Source organism: Staurois parvus, unplaced genomic scaffold (assembly GCF_062004578.1).
Source record: "Staurois parvus isolate SC_StPar_1 unplaced genomic scaffold, SC_StPar_1.0 ptg001208l, whole genome shotgun sequence".
NCBI lineage: Eukaryota > Metazoa > Chordata > Amphibia > Anura > Ranidae > Staurois > Staurois parvus.
In genome coordinates, this window is record NW_028319004.1 from 31509 (window position 1) to 56480 (window position 24972).

The following is a 24972-nucleotide window of genomic DNA, read 5'->3' on the forward strand; positions in this document are numbered from 1 at the left end:
ACTGATTGCTTTTACACCCATATAGGATGTAAAAGCAATCATTTCTCTTTCTCTCTGTCTGCAGTCTTGCAGTCATTGAGAAGTACTGAGTGAGCTGTTATTGGTCACTGCTTGTCACATGGTACAAGGCTGTTGTGAATAGCCCTGTACCATGTGATCTCTGTGATCATTCACAGATTTCACACGTAGTAGGCAATGATGTCACAAGTGACATCTTTCTTACTACTTTGCATGTGATCACTGATTGGCCAATCAGTGATCACATGATGAGGACTTCGTACAGAGGTCCTGCCCAATGACCGGTGTTTCTCTGTGTCTGGAGGACACAGCGGGCACCAGATCACGGTGCTGCACGCTCCCAGGGAGCGCTTACAAGCAGGAGGTGGGGAGGCTGTTTATAAATGGCCACCCAACCCTGCAGTGCCACCATCCGGCCGTTTATATAGAACGGCCGGTCTGGAAGTGGTTAAAATGTATAAAAAGCATTATATTCTCATATCTATGCCTGACCATTGCAACAGAGAACTCGAACATATGATGAGTCGGGTCTGTGGACCAATATGATCGCAATTCATTCTCTTTTATAATGCTCATGTTGAGGGTTAGGCCTCAAAATGTTAAACTCAGAAACCATAATACGTTTCCAATTGGATGGTCTGGCAAGGTACAAATTCAGGTTGGTGGCAATGTACTGATCAGCATAAAGATTGCTTTAGTCCGCAATGAAATTATACAGTTCGTCTGTGAAAAACAGCTATGAATAATTCAAGGGGAGTAGGGAAATTTGCTGTTTCCCCCTGAATTCCAGGTTGGTCAGCGCATGGGGGAAGTGTGGGTGCTGCAGAATTTGAGGACTGTCAATCAGGATCTGCAAACACACAATCCGGAAGGACACTATGGGCTCCATGGGCCTGTGTGCAAATTCTTGGTGGCTGCGGGATACTAGTGCTAGTCGCCTCACCAACTTGGACTGCTCTTCTGGGACTCACCACATCCTCATGAGATGCTGCAGTGCTGGTGTGCAAAAGGCCAAGATATACTAGGCTGCCGGTGCCCAGCAGCTCACAAAAAGGTAGTGCAATAGTTGTTCTGGCACTCTGCTGCATATGACAATAATCGTGCATTTTTAGCAGCTCAGCAACCTAGGCATGGAGTCGGGTACACCTGACCTTAGCAGGAACCTCTTCTCCATCATCTGAGCTATCTTTCAGGATGCCACTGCTTTCTACAGGTTTGTATTCTGATCCTGATTCTGACAGTGAGAACCCCCCTTCATTCTCCTCTGACATGCTCAGAATCCTGTAGGCCTCTTCACTAGTGTACTTTTCTTTGGACATTTTGGCCACTAAAGTTATAGGTATATAGTGCGACCCGCGGGAAAAAGAGCTCCTGGCTGTCAGGGACTGCTTGAACTACTACAAATAAAATTTACCTGCAAGTGCTAGCAGAGATCAGGCCTGATTCTGCTAATGCTGCGGTTTTGTGTGCAATGTATCAGAGGGGACAGTGATCTATTGACACTGCACTTGGGGGGGGCTGAATGCAAGTACTGGAGGGTATCAAGGCTGATCCTGCAAACGCTGCATTTTTGGGGACACTATACTATTGTGGATGCTAGTATAGTTCTGATCAAAGATACTGATCCCTTCAGACACTATACTAGCAATGGCAGTTATAGTGTGTCTGTGATAGTGGGTCAGGCAATCAGAGAGATAGCTGTGGATGGTGGTAATGTGGTGGACAATCTGATGCTATCTGGGAGGGACACTGATGCTATCTGACATCACCTGTGACACTAATACAGTAAAACAAAATCTGTAAACTGTACTAATGACACTGGTGACAGGGCAGTGAAAGGGTTAACTGGAGGGTGATGAAGGGGTTAAATGTGCTTGCCTAGGTGTTAGTAAGTGTAGGTGTGCTGTTTGTACTCACACAGGTCTGCTCTCTGGGGGGCTCCAGGAGAGAAGATCCGTGCAGTTTTGCCGTGTCTGTGTTTACATATATGGGGACACGGGCTGATCTGTGATTCGGTACAGGTGATCAGCAGGTCTAGGCCAAAAATCATTGGCCCGTACATGATAATCATCTTATGCTATACCGAATGACAGCACAGTGAGGGGCTCATACACGTACATGTATGTAATCTGGAGCAGCAGGGCTGCCCTAATGCAGTATAAGTGTGGTGGGCGATCTTGAACTGGATAAAGTGCATTTGTTTGCCGACGATCTTTTGCTAGTTTTTGTCCAACCCAACACCTCCCTGCCAGTCCTGTTCTCTGTACTCCATACATTTCCCTTTCCTCTATAAAACAGAATGATAGTTTCCTTGGCCCACCTCCTACCTGGATTATTTGGGCATTCATCTCCCTCGCTCGTACAACACACTCCATGAGGCCAACTACATCCCACTTTCAAATACCTGAAAGTCCTACTTCTGTCCTGGACTCATCTTCACCTCTCCTGGATAGAGAGAATCAGCGATGAAAAATTGACAATTTTACCAAAACTCCTTTACTTATGTAGCCCTACCCGCTAAAGTTTTGGGTCCCTCTATAGTCCTGCACAGCCAGGCAACACACATTTTCACATATACTTGCATGTAGGAGTCAGTTTTTGTGATTTTATTAGGGGATTGTAACTTGGATAGGGTAAGGGGTATACAGGAGGCCCAATGGAACTGCGGAAATGAGGACAACTTCCTGAACTACGCACAAGTCTTTACACAAAAAAAATCCTTTTCTTGTTAAGCTATCCAGCATCTTGTACCACCCTAGACTTCAGATGAATTCTCCTCCCATCCAGCTAATCTGGATTCCCTCTAGAGTGCTCCTTCCCCTATCTGGTCCAGGGGGTGCAGGTTTACTCACTTGGGCCTTCTCCTGTGCTGCTGGTGGGTCGGTGGCTGCTACCAGGCCTTCTAGCTGGGCAGCACCTTCCCTGCCTTACAGGTGGTCCTCTCTCATCAGGCCGGTAAAGTCCCAAGCTTTCCCTCTTCCAAGGTCCTTCTGCCTGGAGGTGAGCCCATCTGCCATCTGGGCCCCCTCCCAGACTCCTGCTCTCCAGCCTTATATCCTCCTCTTTCACCTGAACTCTGCCACTGGTGAGCAGGCTCAGTTACTCCTAAAGTATGTCCTGGTACCTTGCCAAGCCTCCTGTTGGGGATTTGCCAGGATCCTCTAAGAGTACAGACCAGCCACTCCTCACCTCCACCCACTGCTTCCAGATCTTTCTCCAAAGTTTTAGGGCAGGAGGAAGTTCCAGAAGGCTGATCTGCAGAGCCTTTAAGCCCTGACTCAGATTTGACCCACCTGGCTGTCACACCCAGGATGCTACTCAGCCCTCTATCTAACAATTAGAGCTAGAGCTCCCCTAAGCTGACTAGGAGGGTGCTACACTTATCTCATACTCTACCAATCCCCCTCCCCTCCTATACTATCAAATCTTTTTAAAATCAGGTCTTGCAATTCAAATGGACAAAAGGGCCACAAATCTCAAGCCATACTATGTTTATACATAAGAAACAAGGTTTGGGCTTGGAGGTTCCAGTTTGTAATAAATATTTCTTGGTGCCCAGATTACCCCACTAACCCCCCTTTACACCACAATACATGGCTCCTTATGGGCTGACTTAGAAGCATTGCTCTGTTCTCAAACTTCTCACCATTCACTCCCATGGCTTCCTCCAAAATCTAGACCTACATCTATCAGCCTCTTGATGGGTCACACACTCTGCACCAGGAACTCTAATAAATATTCCAGCAACTTCATATCACCTCACTTGCCTCTCCTTATCCTAATATTTCCTCAGGGTTTAGAGTCTCATCACATTTCACAGAAATGTATGAAAAATACCAACACCTCACCCACTCAACTTTTTTGTTTCCTACAAATTAAACACTGGTTGACCACCATAATTACTAACAAAGATCTTTCCTTGTTTGAACATATTGTATCTGCTACTGCACTCCTCTTTCCTCCAAACTTATCTCAATTATCTATTCCCAACTGAACGACCTTAAAAGTCCTAGAGGTCACATTTATGTCCATAAGGGGGAACATGACCTTAGAGACACGGAAGACTGGATTCAGATTTGGATCAGGATAAGCTCCTGCCCTATCAACATGCTTACTCTTCATTCAGGCATTAAATGCGTTTCCAGGTGGTCTATGTCCCAACCCATTTAGCACACTGTCACGGATAAAAAACGCACACCCACGGCGACTAGCTAACCGAGGCGTGGTCTATCCGGGAATGAGGGGAACTTACTATGAACATATAAGACTGGCCGTGATACACTTTCACAGCCTGCACTACCTCTGGACACCACTAGAGGGGGACTTCACTCCAATCTAGCTGGCTGACCACACACAGGCAGAGACGAATCTTATATACAATCTGGTTCACTCTAAGGTTTGAGGAGCAGCTTAGCAATCACCCACCCTTCTAGGATTCCTCCAGCTATCCTACAGCTGAGTGTCGTTAGGAGGAAGTGGGCGTGGTGCTGCACAGACAGTGTGTGGTGTATGCTGTGTGAGGTCCTGCTAGGCCTCAGTCTGAGCCAGGGACTACATTTCTGGCACTACCCAGGAGAGGATGGCCGAGCCTGGCCATGATCCAGGAGGAGGGACCCCTGGGGCTCCTAGTACCGGTCCTGACATGCCAGCTATTGAGGACCTGGGAAAAGGCCCTAAAGGAGGGGAATCGTATGCGGATTATCGGGGCCGTGTGGCCGCCCATGTGGCAAGGATCGGCAAGGAGGAAGACAAGCTGCTCAGAATGAAAAATGACCTCAGGAAGTTCAAGTCATCTTATGATCGTGTGTGGAGCACGAAGCGGCAAGCTATGAAGCCTGAGCTGGAGCGTATGGAGCAGGCAGTGCGCCAGCAATGTGATCTAATGGAGACCCTTAAAGCATCCAGCGGTTTCATGCGGGAGAAATACATGAATGAGGAGCGTTTCAGGCAGGCCCGTGACAGATCCCTAGCGGTCGCGAGGGGCCAGATCGGAGAGGCGGTGTCATCCGGGGACCTGTCAGACCCCCCAGGTGAGGTTGGAGAAAGCAACAAAGTTACTTCTCAGCGTGCTGGAGAATGTTTGAAAGTGGAGGGTGAGTCGGAACCCATCCCCCCTCAGCAACAGCGGCTAGATTGGGGATCCCAGGTGGAGCAGGAGGAGGAGGTTGGTGCCATGGAATTTGTGACTGCATTAGAGTCCCCCCTGCACGGACGGCAGTTCGCATTTTCAACTGATGACACTGGTGATGAGGCAGACAAGTGCCCTAGGCCACTGAAGCCAAAAAAGACTGAGAAATCGGTTTTTGTAAAGCGGGAAAAACTTCCCAGCAAGCTGGAAAACAGTTGCAAATCGCAGGAGGGGAAGGTGGTGAAGCCGCAGTTGAAAGCCTCTCCAGCTGCGGGGACTGTAAGTGATGTGTCGGACACTTGTGTGGTTGTGTGTGACAAATCTGCAGCAAATGCAAATATTGATATTATGGGTGCTTCATGTGAGGCCAATTTGGTTGGTGCAGTGTCTGCTGCGGCCAGTATAGCCCCATCCCCAGCTGCAGGCCCAGTCTCCGCCCCAGCTCCAGGCCCAGTCTCAGCTCCAGGCTCAGTCTCAGCCCCAGTCTCAGCCCCAGCTGCAGGCCCGGTCTCAGCCCCAGCTGCAGGCCCAGTCTCCGCTCCAGGCCCAGTCTCAGCTCCAGGCTCAGTCTCAGCCCCAGTCTCAGCCCCAGCTGCAGGCCCGGTCTCAGCCCCAGCTGCAGGCCCGGTCTCAGCCCCAGCTGCAGGCCCGGTCTCAGCCCCAGCTGCAGGCCCGGTTTCAGCCCCGGTTGCCAAGGGAGCCCTGAGCTATTCAGCGGCTTTAAAAAATAGACAGGGGGTGGCAAGACCACCAGAGGGTCAGGCAGGGGGATCACCCCTAACTATAAAAAGAAGAAACGTTGTCCAGCTAAAATGGGAAGGAGGAAGCACCCCCCCAAATAGAAGAGATGTTGTTGACAGAATTCTGGATATGGGCTTCAAGGCAGTAGACATATTTGCTTTTATAGCCCCGGTGGGGACCGGCGAGTATGACGTGTCATTTGTGAAGCCGGAGTGCCTAGACTTGTTCTGGCAAAAATATGAAAATGAGTGGAAGGGGACCCCCAGGTGGGAGGGCCTGGCACCAAAAGTTATTTCTAGGCAGCCCCTTGTCAAAAATGTTACAGTCCTGGTCAGGAATGAGTCGATCCCCTCGGCGGATATTATTGTATGGCTAAATCGGTTTGGGGAAGTGTTAGCACCCCTTAGGAAAATCTTGGACGATCGTGGGATCTGGACTGGGGGATGGTCGGCGACCGTAAGGCTGCAGGTGGAGAATAACATGGTGAAGCATCTCCCATCTTCGACCTTCCTTGGGAAGGATAGACTAATAGTCTTTTACGCTGGTCAGCCGAAAGTCTGCCACCGGTGTGGCAACAAGGGGCACTTCGCCTCAAGTTGTGAGGTCCTGAAGTGCTCATTATGCCAGGGTATTGGTCACGTAGCTCGTGACTGTAATCAAATTCGGTGTAACCTCTGTCAGGTATTGGGGCATTCCTACAACCAATGCCCTGAAGCATTACATAATTTATCTGATATTGCTGAGGAGTTGGCCAGGATGGATGCAGAGGAGGCGGGTGCAGGCCCAGCTCCTGATGGGGCAACTGCTCCAGATGCCCTGGTGCCAGGTGCACCCTGTGTAACCCCTAGTGTGCCTGTAACCCCCCCTGTTGTGGTGTCTTCCCCCGTCTCTGTATCCTCCCAGGTGTTGTCTGCCCCTCCTCGTGTGCCCCCCCCTGTTAGTTCCAAGTTGGGTGAGGCGGCTAAGGGGGCAGGGGTGTGTAAGCTATTTGTGGTCCCCCCGCCAGTTTTGCTCCCGCAGCGTCGCAGAGGTCGGACAGGGGGCTCGGCGGCATCTAAGGGTCAGGTAAAGGCTGGGCAGGAGAGCTTAGTCCCTGGGAAGGATGGAACATCTAAGGAGAATAAGGAGGGTGTGTGGTCTTTGGTGGGGAAGGGAGGTAGAAATAGGGCAGTGCTGTCCCCTTCTTCTTCAGTTTCCTCACTGGAGGTTGAGGTTATATCTCTTGAAAATAAGTTTGGGGTTCTTTCAGGGGAAGAGGGAGACACTGGAGAGTCTCTGTCCCCCATGGAGGAGGAAGAGGCTGGAGGGTCCCTTAAAAGGACTAGACCCCCAGCTAAAGCTGAGAAAACCAAAGTTAAGAAACGCTCATCTCAACTACCTTAATGGCAGTTCCCGCTCCGATAAAGGTGGCAACCATTAATGTTGCCAGCATAAAGTCTGTAAGTGCAAGAAGTACGGCCTTATTTTTGCTCAGCAGTATTGGAGCTGACATTTTATTTTTGCAGGAGACCAGGCTTACCAGCCTAGCTGACGTCCATCTAGCAAAAAGGGAGTGGAGGTGTGGTCCTTCCTTTTGGTCTCTTGCGGCTGAGCCTTACAGCGGAGTTGCGGTACTTTTTTCCGGCATGGTAACGTGTCGGCGGGTCATTGAGGTGGAGATTGGAAGGTGTATGGTCTTGGACGTCCTTGTGAAGGGGCAGGAGCTAAGGCTCATTAACATCTATGGTCCCCAGTCTACGTGGGGTAGGAAATGCCTCTTTACAAAGATTAAGCCTTTCCTTTTTACGTCCCGGCAAGTTGTCTTTGGAGGAGACTTTAATACTGTCACTAGGCTTAAGGACAGGAAGGGCTCCATTGACAGGCTGGAGTATGACAGCGTTTTTTTAAATGCGATAGTTAGGGAAGCAGGTCTGGAGGACGCCTTAATTAAGCGCAGCCCAGACAGCACGGGATTCACGTTTAGGCGAGGTAGAAGTGAGAGTAGAATAGATAGGTTTTTTTTAAAGGGGGACTCCGCTTTCTCGGCACCTGAGTGTCAGGCGGTGGAGTTTTCCGACCACCTTTTGTTAACTGTGATTTTGAATGCCTCAGATACACCGCTGAAGGGAAGGGGTGTCTGGAGGATGAATTCGTCTCTGCTGGAGGACGAAGAGGTGAGACGATCCTTTGAGGAGTTTCTTCGGGCTCAGGAGACCATCCTGGATTTCTGCGGCAGTAAGTCGGAATGGTGGGAGCTTACCAAAGTGCGGATTGGCAGGTTTTTCAAGGCCCTAGGTAAGAGGAAACAACTTGAGAAATACATTGCCTATCAGCAGTTACGGAGAAAGCTTGACCGCCTTGTCTCAGAGGGTGGAGATTCTGGGGCAATCTCAGAGGTTAAGCTTCTCTTGAAGAAGTATCAGTATGATCGGCATGCCTCTTTGGTTCTGGAGAGGGACTACGGGAAGTACCATTCACCCGACCCTTACCAGAATTGTAAACGGAGCATAGCAATTAAGACGATCAGCGGCCTGAGGGATAGTACAGGATCCCTGACGAAATCCAGGTCAGGGATCTTGGAGGTTTCAAGGGCTTTTTTTGAGGATCTTTTGAAAGAGAAGCACCTTGACCGGGCAGGGATGTCAAGCTTCCTGGACTCTACACCAGGTTTGGAGAATAACACCCCGCCCACAAGTTTGACAAGTGAGATCACAGCTGAAGAGGTTGCCAAAGCGATAGACAGTCTGGCCATTAAAAAGACACCGGGGCCAGATGGGTTGACAGCGGAGTTTTTTAAGACTTTTAAATCTAGCTTGGCACCTCACCTAGCGGAGGTGTTTAACTGCTGTCTGGATGAAGGTTCGCTCCCTCCCTCCATGAGGAAGTCAGCTGTGATCTTGCTGTCAAAAGGTAAGGACCCTACGATGATTGAGAATTGGCGCCCCATTAGCCTGCTCAATGTCGATAGAAAGATCCTGGCCAAGATCCTTTTCTGGCGCTTGTCGTCAGTGGCAGACGGTCTACTTTCGCAGCAGCAGCACTGTTCGGTCCAGGGCAGGAGTACTTTTTCAGCGGTGTTAGCTGTCCGGGAGGCTCTGGAGCGGTGCAGGGCTGATGGCTGTGGGAAGTACTTGCTGGCATTGGATCAAGCTAAGGCTTTTGATCGGGTCGACCACAAGTACCTCTGGCATCTCCTTGACAGGTATGGCCTGGAGGGGAGGTTCATTGGATGGCTTCAGGCTTTGTACGGAGGGGCTGAGAGCTTCATGTTGATCAATGGTTGGATTGGGCGGCCCTTTGAGGTCGGCTCGGGGGTGCGCCAGGGGTGTCCGCTGAGCCCTCTGCTCTATGCCTTTGCCATCGACCCCTTCATTAGAAGGCTAGATGGCGGGGTGTTGGGCGGGGTGCCGGTGGGCACTACTGGTGAGCCACCTTTGAGGGTCGTGGCTTATGCCGATGATGTATCTGTATTCATCTCTGGGACCGGTGAGGCGCAGGAGGTGGTCTCGGTGATGGAGCAGTATGCAGAGGCATCAGGCTCCAAGATTAATCATGACAAGTGTGAAGTTTTCTGGATGGGCAGGGAAGGTGAAGGCTTCGAGCTTCCGGATGCCTTCCCTGAGCCCCGACAGAAGGTAAAAGTGCTAGGCATCGAATTTGGCCCTGACGACTACAGCAAAACAAATTGGGAGTCCAGGTTGGCAGATGCTGATGTTAAAGTGAGATGCTGGAAGGGGTGGCGGCTGTCCCTAAGGGAAAGGGTTGACCTAATCAAGACTTACTTGGTCCCTGTTTTCTTATACGTCAGTTTCGTTTGTCTCTTGCCGGAGTCTCTCTACACGAGGGTTTACAGCTGCTTCTTCCAGCTATTATGGGGGAACAGACTGAACCTTGTGAGGCGGGATGTGACTTATCGATCCAGGCGGGAGGGTGGCCTAGGTATGGTCAACCCAGTTGTTTTCTTCTCTCTGATGTTTATTAAACATAATCTTGGTAGCATGTTAAAAGAGAGACCGCCTGCATGGGTAGGCCTTTTCCAAGTCTGGTTTAAGCCTTTTCTGAACTGCTGGGATAGAGGCGGGCCAGTGAGAAGCTTGAGAGTCAGGCATGGTAAGCTCCCGGCTTATGTCGCTCCGTGCTTGAAGATACTGAGGCGGTGGTGTGTGACTGCGGAAGAGGTGAGATCACTCCCTGGGAGACTCCTGAGGGAGAGGGTCGTGGCCTCTGCGTTTCATGCACCATTGGCCTTGAAGGATTGCCCGGGCCATATTTTGCGGGAGGGGCTACGTTTGATAAATATGGAAAGGATTCCCTTGAAGTTTAGGGACCAGGCCTGGCTTGCGTTCCACGGCAGGCTCTATGTGAGGGGAAACCTGAAGTACCGTTCTCTGGATAACCGTGGTTGTCCGAGGACGGAGTGTGGGGGTGAGGTGGAATCTATGGACCACTTCTTGCTTCAGTGTCCCTTCAACATAGAGGTGTATAAAGAGGTGGGGAGGGCTCTAGACATCCCCTTCCTACACTGCATGTCTTATGCAGAGTGGGTATATGGGGCATTGGAAAGTCATACTGGTTTTGATTTGAACACTCTTTTTCTAGTTTGTCTAGTGACCCGTTACTACACATGGAATGCACGGTGTCAGGTTTCCATTCGGCAGAAAGTCCTTCCTGTTCAGGTGGTGGTGTGTGACATCCTTGGTGAGGTTGGGAAGATTCGGGGTCTAGAGAAAGACAGGTTGCGGCAGAGGACCTGGATAGAGGCGTGGAGGAACATCAGGCCTGTAGCTGCAATCTGTTGATCTCTTGGTGAGGTTGCTTTCCTGTTTTTCCTCTTCATTCACTCCCCTAGATTTTGCTAAGAAGTCTTTTTGAAGAAAGGCTATGTGTACCTGAAGGTCTAGGTTCCTTAGCTTTGGTTGAGTAGACAAGTAGTGTTTTTTTTTAAAGCCATAAAGGCTGTTGTTGTTTAGAGGAAGTTGCTTCCCCTACAAGTGGAGGATGAATTTAATGCTTGATAAGTAGGCCATAAAGGTCTTGGTGATGTTTTTTTACTTTTTTTTTTCTGCTTCTTACCTGCCCAGTTAGTAAAGCCATACAGGCCGTTATTATTCAGTAGAAAGCATATATCTGATTTAGGGAGATGTGTCCTGTTCTTGTTTTTGTTTATGTTTCCAGTTTATTGAATACTGTATGTATTTATTTATTTTTTGTATTTTTGTATAAAATGAAAGCTGGTTGCAAGATTTTATTTCAATAAAATATTTCCAGCTATCCTACAAGCTAGAACCCCGGTGTTAATCACTCTTCCACTGTCCACACACCCCCACAGCAGACAAACCACACACGGTGGCTTGCCACCACCTAACAGTTTGTCCGCAGACTGGTCTGCTGGGTCACCACACACCCACAGATCTCCTTCTGGCAGATCTGCTACTTTACAATCTTCATGCAATCTGTCAACACGCAGTACAATTGCATACAGATTGGCAATGAACTTAGACTGAGCACATAGACACTACAATACAACAATCTCTCCAGAGGTATGAGCCCTGTGGTTATCGTTCAGAAATTACATTCATTTTAAAATTGAATGTTAAAAGTGAAAGATAATTTTCAAACGACATTCGTCCATTCATTGAATGTTCAAAGAATATTCGTATCACTTTTCTTAAGAATATTCTCATCCAAAAATCTACACATGTATGGTCAGCTTTAGACTGAGCACATAGACACTACAATACAACAATCTCTCCGGAGATATGAGCCCGAGCTTAGTGCACAGAAGTCACTTGTTCAATTTATGATTTAATATCCTAAAAGCGGGCAGTGCATAAAATATATACAAAGAAAAAAGTTACAGAAAATACAAAAAGACACACAATTGGCTATTCACTATGAGATAAAAAGGAGATAAAAACAGAAATATAACTTTTACCAAGATTTATCCTGCGAATGGAGCAAGTCAGAGAAAGTCCGCGATTCGCCAGTCATATGGAACCGACTCCGTACGAATCGCACCGTCCATATCTCAGGGACCTCAATTTATTGAAATATGGATGTGGGTGGGATTTTATCCCTTGGCCAATCAGCCCTGGGGGGTGTCCTTGTACCAGCCCACAGGACATTCTGTGTTCTGAAGTGTCCATAGCTGAGTGGGCCAGGAACAGTTCCAGTGGCTGAGTCAAGGATAGAGTTCCCAACACCAGCGTATCAGTCCAATCATGACAGTACCAATCATTGTTCAACTGTCGCAATCAGGTGCCATATATTTGTTTTGTGTGTTTCTCCGGGATTCTACAGAGGCTACAAATACATTTTTACATGGACATGGAGCCTAAAATGTGTCCAATCAGAAGGAAGTGTTTCCATCTCTCTGCAACTAATATTTTAGCTTTTATGAGAGAGGAAATAGATTCCTCTGATCTGTGGATATAAATCAGAGCTGGCAGACCTTTCAGAGCCACTCCTGGTCTCCTGCTGGTTGGCTATGGCTAGAGCTCTTCTTTTAGAATTCAAGGTGAGAAATCCATGTCCACCCCGATGTGAAAGTTGTATTGGCATCTCGGTGTCACTCCTGGCCTAGAAGCTGCTCTGTCCTTTCACATGCTAATTGAAGAACATGTCTCTGACTGACTACTGAATCTCTAATAACACGGAATGAAACTAGATCTACAATCACATCCTTCTAAAGATCACATCTCAGCTACTGGCAGAACTACCCGACTCCCACATTTATGTTACAATGTTCCTGGCCACTGAACCCTTTTTGCTGAGCCGTATATGACATCCTCCTGACCAATGACCACTGAAATCTAAATGCTGGGCTGTAAAAGACCTGATCTTCCCAATGTACATTGTACCATGAGCTGCATATGACATACTACTTCTGACCGCTTCACGCTGTATGAGGGCTGTATATCATATACTCCTGACCCCTGCACTCTGTACTGTATATGAAATACTCCTGACCCCTGCACTCTGTACTGTATATGAAATACTCCTGACCACTGCATGCTGTACTGTATATGAAATACTCCTGACCACTGCACTCTGTACTGTATATGAAATACTCCTGACCACTGCACTCTGTACTGTATATGAAATACTCCTGACCTCTGCATGCTGTACTGTATATGAAATACTCCTGACCCCTGCACTCTGTACTGTATATGAAATACTCCTGACCACTACATTCTGTACTCTGAGATGTCAATCATATACTCCTGTCAAGAATCCCACACCCTCCCTAACATCACTGTGCACCCCCTTTGGAGGCAGAACTGGAAAGCAGAGAGTGCAGGGTCTGGAGAAGGACCAGAGGAGGAGTGGAGTCAGTTACCAGAGTCTGCTGAATGCTGAGATGGGGGAAGGCAGAGATGAGGGGGTGCTGCAGCTGCACTTGGTTCACAAGCTGTATATAATAGACTCCTGACCCCTGCACTCTGTACTGTATATAATAGTCTCCTGACCCCTGCACTCTGGGCCATTATTCATGATTAACAGTAAACTGATGACCTGTAAAGGCTTTCGAAGTCACCTATGAGTCATTTTTGGATACCAAAGATTTTCATCATTGCAGCCACACAATTGTTTTGTTACTGTTTATTATATTTTTACTTTAACAAGACTGTAGTCATAAAACGAAGGAAATAGTAAAGCTGGAAATCTGATTGGTCAGGAAGCCTCTAACAGCATGAAGAGTTGATCATCCAAGGGGGGGCTCTAAAACACCCCAACTGAGCCTAAATACAAGTACAATAAGTAACCATATTCATTACTTCTACTATTTTGTTCTTCCTGGGTATTCCCATTTGGGGAAATGTGGGTATAAACCATCTGAAGCAAGATTTTCTCTCTATACCCTTCCCCCCCTCCTCAGATCCCCTCCTCCCTCCTCTTTCCCCCCAATCCACCCCATCCCTCCCATTCTTACCTAACCCTTGGTCCCATTCTAGCCCTGGAATCAGTTGTGGTACATTACCTCTCGATTCCTTGCCTGAATGTATATCAGGGTGTGCTTCTTCCCCACATGAGAGCTGGGATGTCCAGCAACATTCATATAGAAGACTTTTCACACTCAAGACACAAATATACCTCGAGAGTTTTGCGGGACCCCTGATGTACAGGAAGACAGGACTTCAGTGAGGGACAATTCCCTCACTCAGGCAGGAAAGTGGCTTCTCCCCCGTGTGAGATCTCTGATGTTTGTAAAGACTGGACTTCCATGAAAAACATTTCCCGCACTCAGGACAGGAATATGGCATCTCCCCCGTGTGACATCTCTGATGTGTGTAAAGATTGAACTTTTGTGAAAAACATTTCCCGCACTCAAGACAGAAATAAGGCTTCTCCCCCGTGTGAGATCTTTGATGTGTGTAAAGCATAGACTTCTGTGTAAAACATTTCCCGCACTCAAGACAGGAAAAAGGTTTCACCCCTGTGTGAGATCTCTGATGTGTATAAAAATGTGACTTGTGTGAAAAACATTTCCCACACATAGGACAGGAAAATGGCTTCTCCCCTGTGTGAGATCTCTGATGTGTATAAAAATGTGACTTATGTGAAAAACATTTCCCGCACTCAGGACAGGAAAATGGCTTCTCGCCTGTGTGCAATCTCTGATGTGCAGAAAGATTGGACTTGTCTGAAAAGCATTTCCCGCACACAGTACAAGAATACGGCTTCTCCCCCGTGTGAGATCTTTTATGCAAATTAAGTTTGGATTTAGAACGGAAATCTTTTCCGCACTCAGGACAGGAGAAGCTCTTCCCTGTTGGAAGGTCGGCCCTGTCCCGCACAGTCTGAGGTTCCTCAGGATACGAGGAATCCGGTGGTCCATCTACACTGGGTGGTGCCGGATGGACATTGGAGGGAGCCGGGTTTTCTCCTGGACTATACTGTGTGATGTCCTCATCTTCTACTTTCCAGTCTGGAGACAAAGTGAGACAATCCTCGGAGGTTTTCCTCATCTCCCGGCCATGGACTAAAATACAAAGACAAAGAGGATTACTAGACAGGAGCTGATTGGTTCCCCCAAACCAGGACTCCGCCCACATCAGGCAGCTTGGTCTCTGAGGAGCTTACAATTCCACCCTCAAGGGAACTAGGAAATGGCTCCTCTGATCTCCTACCAGGTCATTTCTTTATTCATGGACCTTAGTCAGAGAGTGAGGAAACAACCAGAACTGTCTTTTATAGGAGGGACAGTGATGAGGGGATTATAGGACGAGGGTCCCCACCCCCTCTATCACACATCGCCATCTTCCCAACACAAGACGTACTGCACTTCCTTATTTACTCCATGATTTAGTCATGAAGAACAGCGGGGCTGAGCCCCACCAGGGGTCAGAGAGTGAGGATGGGGGGAGAACAACCAAGATGAAGACTGGACTGATCCTGAAGACCACCATCATTGGGGTATTGACTCCTCCCTCATTATCACTTTCTGTTTAAGGGTCCAAAGTTGGAGGATGTTATCACATTATTATCACCATGTAAAACTCTGTGCTCCAATCACATCATCCGATATAAAATGTCCAGCTGGGAGGAAATGGGTGTAACAGACTATGTAATGTACAACATATAGTGTAAGATACAATAGATAGGACTATATAGTATCAGAATTGTGTAATGTACAATATAGAGTATATAGTGCAGGGGTCAGGACTATGTAATGTATAATATAAATGTTTACTGTAGACAAGTTGCAGAGATCCCACACCGCTGCCTCCCATCTCCTGAGACTGCACTCAGTGACTTGGGTCTGAGACATTACAGACATATCCCTCCACCCGGCACAGCCAGCAGAACACAGAGCAAGGAACCCTGGGAGAATTGTTCTGTCAGAGATCTTACTAGACCCGGGAATGGGGAAGAAGACGCAAAGCACATAACCCAGGTCAATCAACATTTTTCTGCCAGCTGAACCCCAGAACCTCCATAAATCCAGTCTAGAGACATAAATTGTGTCTGCAGCACAGAGAAGGAAGATTATCCGAGAGAAATCCAGGAATACAGGACGGGGAACACAGCTCAGGAAAGTGACCAGGGGATTACAGGCTGATATCACCCAGTCCCCGCCCTACTCTGGACCAATCAGTGAGCAGTATGGGTGGAGGAATGGATTTAGTGTTCATGACCCACCTGTGCTGATCTCTGTAGGAGTGTCCTCCTCTATAAATGTCCCCGTTATTCCATCCTCCTCCATAGACTGCTGATCATCCCTCACATACGCCTCTTCTTCTTCTGCTTTCACCTCAACTTTTATATCTATCAGATCTTCACTCTAAACCAAGAGAATAATAGAAGAGTTCATCTGTAAAACATAAACTCCAATATTGTGACATCACATAAAAAAAATCACTTCTGTGAGTCCATATTCTAGATTCTCCATCCCACCAACCTTGTAACAGTGAGGGATGGTGTGACCTTCCTGTGTGGAATCCCGGGAATACAGAGGATGGGGACATCTCTCTGGGGGGTTCCTGGTATTAGGTGGCTCCATCATATCCTTGTGTCCTTCTGAAAACTCCTCCATCACTCCATACTCCTCATCCTCCTCTTTAAATTCTTCCTTAACAATAATATTATAATCCCCGAGGTTTCCACTCTGAATATATAATAAAAATGCCATCAATGGTAACAATGCAGATAATGTACAGATCCTAATGATACTATCAGTGATTGTTCCTCATCTACCTGATGATGGTGAGGGATGGTGTGACCTTCCTGTGTGGAATCGCGGGAATACAGAGGACGGGGACATCTCTCTGGTGGGTTCCCATGAGTGGATCCATCTGTAGGAAACACACACACTGACTGAATCCATTGTTTCTATGTGTTTATCAGATGATGGGGGATCTAGGTGGATCCTCCGTACTGCTCTCTCCTTTACAATAAAGTCTCCTCTTACCCGGTGATGTGAGGGGCGGCTGATTGTCCATCATGACGTCCTTGTAGAGATCCTTGTGTCCTTCTAAATACTCCCACTCCTCCATGGAGAAATAGACAGTGACACCCTGACACCTTATAGGAACCTGACACACACAATGATACAGTCACCATCCAGACACATCCCTTGTCTGTTACTGGAGAATGTCCCAGAATTCCCGGCACCGCTCACCTCTCCTGTCAGCAGCTCAGTGATCTCTCTGGTGACTTCTAGAATCTTCTTCTTCTTTCTCTCTTCTATCAGGGAGGGAGGTGGAGGCAATGTGATGTCATATGATCTCCAGACTTCACAGGAGGAAAACTCTACATCTGAACACAAATAGTCACATCAAATGATATTCCCAGAATCCTCCTCACCTCTCCATTCAGGTCTCCATTTTATTAAAGCCCCACTTCAGGCTGAGGTATAATTCCCCCCACAGGACCCCCACACTACGCAGGGTATAGGCTTGTTGCAGCATTCTGATGTCATTACATACAACGCAGGACCAACAGTCCCACTTTACATGTGAGGATACCAAGGGGCCCCACATCCTAAGAGCATCAGGGAAAAAGCAAGATGGAGGGACATTGGGGGGAGGAGCTGTGAGGTCAGTGTGATGTCATAGGATTCTCTGACTCTGGATGGAGGGACATTAGGAGGAGGAGCTGTGAGGTCAGTGTGATGTCATAGGATTCTCTGACTCTAGATGGAGGGACATTGGGAGGAGGAGCTGTGAGGTGTGATGTCATAGGATTCTCTGACTCTGGATGAGGGACATTGGGAGCTGTGAGGTCAGTGTGATGTCATAGGACATATAGACTCTGGATGGAGGGACATTTGGATGGGGAGATTTCAGGGGTCCTCTATATGAAGCTCCCATGCAAACCAAATCCTTGTTCCTGGGTGCGTCCTACCTCTCCTAAACTGAAGAGTGAACTTTGACCTTTATCATCCAGGAATCTGTGGAAGTAAGCGGTCATGTGATCAGGTGACATGCGGAGGAACGGAGTGTAAATAGCAGACAATTGTCTCCAGAGCCCCTAATGGTGGGGATGGATTTGGCGGCGTGCTGGTGCCAAGTTTCCTCCCCCCAGGGTCACTGCAGGTGTGGAGAAAAGCTGTGTAAGAGGATATGGAGGAGAGATGAGGAGGAGATCCAGGAATCAGGAGAAAGGTCAGGGCAAGCAACAGACGAGCGCATCCAAGAGACCAAGCCGGGGTCACTACACAGAAAATCAATCCAAGGAAACAACAGGCAGGACGAGGAATAGCAAGAAGGAGCTGAGAGACAAATGAGAATATTGCTCAGCCAATGGGAGATGATCTCAGCATGACTTCCATCATGAAGGAGATGAGGGGGAGGGGAGGAAGTCACTGAAGGTGACCATAGATCCATGGAAATTCAGCTGGTTCAGCAGGGATCGCTCACATTTCCATCCATGTGTGGCCACTGCCGGATAAAAGCCACTCCCCCAGCGGCTGCAGCCAATAGCTTCAGTGCTGATCCGTGTATTCTGAGAGCGGAGGAGTCCCCCCATTGTCAGAATACAAGAGTGCAGCGGGGAGGATTCCCCCATCCACCTCCAATGTGTGGATGGGGGAATCACTTCAGGGTTTATGGTCATCCCGCTGGCTGAACGATAAAACTGAACCATGTAGGCCAGCTTTGGGAGCAAATATATTATCATCAACTCCTCCCCCTGAAGGGGTTCATCTACGTATTACCTCCTCTGCTGCCAGATCCAGGAATGTCTCCTCTCTGCTTCCTCATTCATGGAACTTCCTATCTATACCTGACATCACTTCCTGTCTTCCATAGAGACTTCCTGTCTGTACTTGACATCACTTCCTGCCTGTACCTGACATCACTTCCTGTCTGTCTTCCTTAGAGACTTCCTGTCTGGGTAGAAGTGAGATCCCCACCTTGTTGAGCTCAGAGGAACTGCAGCCCCGAGAAGCGTCTGGTAGTGTGACCCCGGCCTTGTGCTGGGTGTGTATGGACTGTAGATCCTTATAGAGGGGTCACCTCCACTCCCACCAAGGGGGACAGAAATATATGACTGCTCGGGGGACACATTTTGGCCCCTTTGATTTTGCAGTAAATGTGATTGCATTAGTCCCGTTGATTTTCGTATTTCCATGTAATAGAAGGTGTCACATGATGTCGGGTTCCCCTTTCTCTCCTCCCTGAGTGTGTATTTAGAGGCGGAGCTCCTGCTGGAATGGCGGTTGGAGGCGGAGTCTAAGAGGGAGACTGACAGAACCCGCAGCAGACTTGCAGGAGTGAGCGAGGAGGATCCGGTTCCTTTACCATCGGAGATGAGGAGAGTGTGAAGGATGTTTCTGACTCTGGGAGCTGAAAAGCTGGGAGTCCTATTGGTGTGGTGAGGGGGAAGCACTACTAGGGGGCGCCCTCACCATCCCGTGTACAAGAGGTGGAAGAAGGCGTGGCTACACTACAGCCCACACAGTTTGGAGGGCGGAGCACTTTCACACCTTATCAACTTTTCACTGATTGGTGGATTTTTGGAGTACAATAAGTTGATTGAAGTAGATGCAAAGTGGAAGCGGTGGACTTGCAGAGAACACTATACTGAGCACACAATATTGTCTGTCTCCATGGATTTGCACAGGATTTGAGATGATTTCCTATAGCAGCAAATCTGATGAGATGAATGAATGTAGTGCCCCCTCCTGGTCAGGTCTAGGATGTGTAGTCAGGTAAAGCATAGCTGTGTTTCTCTGCTCACCAGAGAGGCTGTCAGGTAAATTCAGTCGGTATTCTGCTTTACAGAGAGCTGTGATTGATTAGTCAGGTCTGCTCATGCTGTTCTGGTTCTGTTGGAGTTTGTCTGAGTTCTGCCCGCCTTCAGGAAGCTATGAGAGTCTTCCAGAACATGGGAATTGGCTAGACAAATGACCAGCATGAATATGGATACAGTCCTGGCCAATTGCAGGGGAGGGTGGCCCCATTGCATGCTGGGAGTGGTATTTATACTCTGAGATCACATGGGTTCAGTGTCTTTCCTCGGAGAGGATTGCACCAGCCAGGCTGGAGGCAGGCTGCCTCGCCTGGCACTTGCTGTTATGTGGCCTCGGGTGGGTGACCTGAGGGCCTGAAGTTAGAGAGAGTGACCCTGATTCTACAGTAAGCTGACTGAGGGGAGCTGTCTGCCAAAGCTCTGTCTGGTGTCACTGGAGAGAGTGGCTTGGAAGATTGGAAGGAGGCAACCATTCTGTCCTTGGACCTGTGAGTGCAAACTCTGAGAGATCTGGGGGGCTCTGTGTGCTTGTTACCCCTCTGGTGCTTGATAGTCAGCCTGGGTCTGAGAAAGGGAGCCCTGCCTAGTGTTCTGCAGAGCTTGTCCAAGTATTGCTACTGCTAATGGGACTTGGCTCTCCTACAACTACTTGCTGCTATTTGTTACTGAGAAGTCTGCTATCTACTGTCAGCCGAGACTTCACAAGTGTTCTACTAAGAGATCAGCTAGATGTCCTCAGTGTGAAGAGTTCTGATTCTGGAGGATCCGACTACATTCCCCATCCCTATCCCCAGTTCTACAATAAACTCCAAACACAAAACATCCCCTAGACTGGTCATTGGAGACAACGAGCGGAAGTGTGTGTGTTTGCCTTGCTGTGGGGCAAAGCAAAGGGAAACCGGGGGCAACATTCAGCTCCTTCTGAGGTAGTGCTACATGAAGTCAGTGTAAAGTGGAAGCAGTAGATCTGCAGGGAACTGCATCTTGAGCACAGAGCTCTTTTTTTATATGGATTTGCACATGGTTCAGTATTCTTAATTTACTGGCAAACACCTCAAGATCAATTAAGTAGGTGTAAAGTGGAAGCAGTAGATCTGCAGAGAACTGCATCTTGAGCACAAAACACTTTGTTTATATGGATTTGCAGATGGGTCAGTATTCTTAATTTACTGGCAAACAACACAAGATCAATGAAGTAGGTGTAAAGTGGAAGCAGTAGATCCGCAGAAAATAATATTTTGAGTAGGGATGGGTTGACGGTTTGAGTCAAACATAAGTTTAACTTGAACATTAGCCGTTTGAGTGTTCACCATTATGCAGGAAGTTCACCTGCGCGCCCAAACAATGTAAAACATGCTTTCTGATTGGCCAAAGCATTGCACCTGACCACAGGTCAGGTGCAATGCTTTGGCCAATAACAGCTTAGTTCTCAGGAAGAGCCATGATTGGCCCAAGTGCTGGGCGTATTATTGAACCACAACATGCAGAAGAGGTGGTGGAGTGGATAAGTCAGTCATCCTCATCCTCTGTCACCCAGGCTCATACTATTTTGCCTTCCACCACAGCTGCCAAAGTGTCCTGGTCCTCCGGCTCCTTGTCCACCACAGCTGCTCCTTCCGTAGCCCCACCATCATGCATGGAGGAGTCACCAGAATGATTGGATCATAGTGTCAGTCCCATGCTGCTGGAGGATGTGCAGCAATCTGAATGCTGTGATGTTGGTTCCCAGGATGAGGAAAGGAGTGACGTGAGCCTAGAGAGAGGGGGCGCCAGTGAGGGAAAAGAAATTGTCAGTCCTGTTCCCCCAGCCGCAGCACACTGCCAAGTTGGCTCCATTGATGAGGAGGATGGGGATGATGAGGTCACTGACCATACTTGGGTGCCTGAGAGAACAGAGGAGGACAGTGAGGAGGAGGCAGAACTCCAACAAGGCAGGATGTCCTCCAGGGACAGGCATAAGGGCAGCCAACCAATGGCATCATACGACAGCTCCACAGGTGGGGGGCGCTGCTGACTCCATGCAGACTTCCACAAGTTCTCTGGTGTGGGCTTTCTTCAACACATGTGCAGCATTGCTGTTTGCAGTCTGACTGAAGCAGACCAAGCGTGGCCAAAACACCAGCCACTTGGGCACCACATGCTTGACAAGACGTATGATGAGCTGCCATGCAGCCCGCTGGTAACAGCACCTGAAAGACCCAGAAAAAGTGCAGACTTCTCCTTGCTCCTCATCTGGGATCTCTACTGTAAAACGTCAGGTCTTCTCAACAGCCTCCACTGAGAGGAGTGATGGTACAGCAGTGGGTGGCCCATCTGACAGCAGGACACCACCTGTTCATTTCAGCAGGAACATTTCACTACCCCATTTGCTGAACCATGAAAAAAAGACTGTCCCAGCCATCCACATTCTATCCTGGCCAAATTGCTGCGTTACAACTGCTGCCTTTCCATGTGGTGGACTCTTCCCCCTTCCGGGAATTTGCAGAATGTGCTGTATCACAGTGACAGGTTCTGAAAAGACAATTTGTTTCATGCAAGGCCATTCCAGCTCTGTACCATCATGTGGAAGGTCATGTTTTGGCCTTGTTGGACAAGGAGGTCAGCAGCAAGGTCCACATTACTGACACGTGGTCCAGCAGGCACAGTCAGGGATGTTACATATCCGTCACGGCACACTGGGTGACTCTGCTAGCAGCTGGGAAGGATGCAGGACAGGGTTCAGTTCTGGAGCTTGTTCCACCACCATGCCTCCAAAAACCTGGTGGTGATTCTGCCACATCTGTCTGCTCCACCCTCTCCCCTTCCTCTTCCTCTATGGCCTCTTCTGCTGAATTGTCATCTGAACCAGCAGTGCTCCATAAGCGTTCAAGGGGCTCTGCAAGCAGTCAGGCTAAAAGATGCCACGTGGTGCTTCAGCTGGTCTGTCTAAGGGACAGGAGCCACACCAGGACACAGATTCTGTCAGCTCTGAAGGGGCTCTCCACCCTCCAACAGGGACACTTGACACATGTTCCATGCTTGGCACACGTCCTGAATTTGGTGGTGCAGCGCTTCTTGAACAGGTACTCAGGCTTTCAAGATCTTCTGAGGCAGGCCAGAAAAGTCTGGCCATTTGTGGTGGTCACACACGGCCAGTGTTCAGTTGGCTGAAATTCAATCTGCCCACCAACAGACTCATTTGTGTCATGTCCACTCGGTGGAACTACACTTTGGTAATGCTGCAGTGGCTGCAAACGCAGCAGAGGGCCATCAATGTGTACCTGTGTGAAAATGGCACAAGGACAGGCTCAGGGGAACTTGGCTTCTTCTCACCTCACCAGTGGCTGCTGACAATGGATGCATGCGCTGTCCTGTCACCATCTGAGGAGGCCACAAGGATGGTGAGCTGTGACACTGCATGTATCAGTGACACTATCCCTGTAGTCATCCTGCTGGAGCACACGCTGCATGGAATCATGGACAGGGCACTGGAGGCAGAACATCGGGAGGAAGAGGAGGATTTCCTGTCCTCTCAAGGCCCTCTTTATGCAGAAACCATTCCTGTGGGGCCGCAGAACACACAGAAGGAGGAGGAAGTGGAGGAGGAGGAGGATTGCAGCAGCATGGAAGTAGAGGATCACATAGAGCAGTCTTCAAGGGACACTTTTCAGTCCCCAGAACCCAGCCAGGAGTAGTACATGGCTGGGAGGAGGTAGTTCCTGACAATGTCATTCTCAGTCACCCAGAGGACTCAGAATCTCCTGCCTCCTCAAACTTACGCTGCATGGGCTCCCTGATTCTGCAAAGCCTGTGTAAGAACCTGAGGATTCGTGTTATCAAGAAGAGGGATCAATACTGGTTGGCAACCCTTCTTGATCCACGTTACAAGGGTCAAGGTGCAGAGCTCATCCAGTCTTCCCAGAGGGAGCAGAGGATGAAACATCCTGAGGATGCCTTGAAATTGTGCAACACCTTTCCAGACACTGGGAGGTCACCATTTCCTGGACAACGTGTTTCTGAGGCTTCATTCTGTCAAAGGAAGAGCGGTGGAGAAGGCGGCCAGCTGACCGATTAAACAGTTCTTTAGTCCTCAGCGCCCAGGGCTGTTAGGTTTAAGCACCCATCGGCAGGGTCTGCATCATATGGTGCAGGATTATCTAGGGGCAAGAACAGACTTGGAGACCTTTCCAACTGATCATCCACTGGGTTACTGGGTCTTGAGGATGGATCATTGGCCAGAACTTGTTCAATATGCCATCAAGGTACTGGCCTGTCCTGCATCCAGCGTGCTTTCCGAATGGACATTCAGTGCTGCTGGAGGTTTTATGCATTTACCTGAATGACATCGATTCATTCAGGGGTTTTTTTGTGCTTAGCTGTGATTTGGCTACAGCTAATCACATGACACAGCTGGGCTGTGATTGGTGCAGCTTGTGCATGTGATCGCTGTGACCATTCACAGCTAGACACTCTTGTATACAATGGATGGCATGAAAGGAAGCCATCCATTGTATAAAACTGTCATGTGACCTGCAGTGATTGGTCACAGCAGGTCACATGGCACTGGCAACGGGGCCGGTGCACAGATCTGTCATCGGCCGTGTCTGAGGTACATGGCCGGTGACAGATCGCACCACAGCCCTGCGGGGTGCATGCTCCAGAAAGGACGCCACATGGCACCACCTGGAGGGGCGAGCTGTTCGTCCAACCGCCATCTGGCTATAGACTGGGCAGCAACTGGTTAGACTGGAGGGGGTGATCTCAGTGGAAAGAGTGTCTTCAGTGGGGAGGGGTGACAACACTAGGGGAGAGGTGTGTCCTCAGAAGGAGAAGAGTGTCCCCAGCACAGGAAAGGAGGGGGAGGAGTGTCTTCAGAGGAGGAAAAGAGAGGAATGGAGTATCTTCAGTGGAGAGGGTGTCTGTAGTGGGGGAGGGTGTCCTCTGTTCGGGGGGGGGGGGGGTCTTTAGTGGGGGAGGGTGTCCCCTGTGGGGGGAAGAGGGTGTTCTTAGTGGAGGAGGGGAAGGGGTTTTTTGGGTAAATGACACCAGATCAAAGTCCTCCTGAGAAGTTCCTAAAGACAGCTGTCTTGTCTATGTAAAAAGATAACTTTAGCTGAATATTAGAAGCACAGCTTATTCCAAGGGGGCTATGAGGTAAACTGACCCCAACTTTGTTTGTGGACAGGGAGGAGTCCAGTGGTCTGTTTGTGGACAGGGAGGAGTCCAGTGGTCTGTTTGTGGACAGGGAGGAGTCCAGTGGTCTGTTTGTGGACAGGGAGGAGTCCAGTGGTCTGTTTGTGGACAGGGAGGAGTCCAGTGGTCTGTTTGTGGACAGGGAGGAGTCTAATGGTCTGTTTGTGGACAGGGAGGAGTCCAGTGATCTGTTTGTGGACAGGGAGGAGTCCAGTGATCTGTTTGTGGACAGGGAGGAG

At 48.9% G+C, this 24972-nt stretch overlaps 1 protein-coding gene across 1 annotated transcript in view; it reads left to right on the plus strand.

Moving 5' to 3' along the window:
• Positions 1–24972, plus strand: part of LOC149438156 (uncharacterized) — a 91608-nt gene that overhangs the window by 12687 nt on the left and 53949 nt on the right. Inside the window, 1 exon segment of the mRNA XM_089660175.1 lies at positions 4592–5425. Within this exon segment, the coding sequence (XP_089516301.1) occupies positions 4592–5425 (834 nt within the window).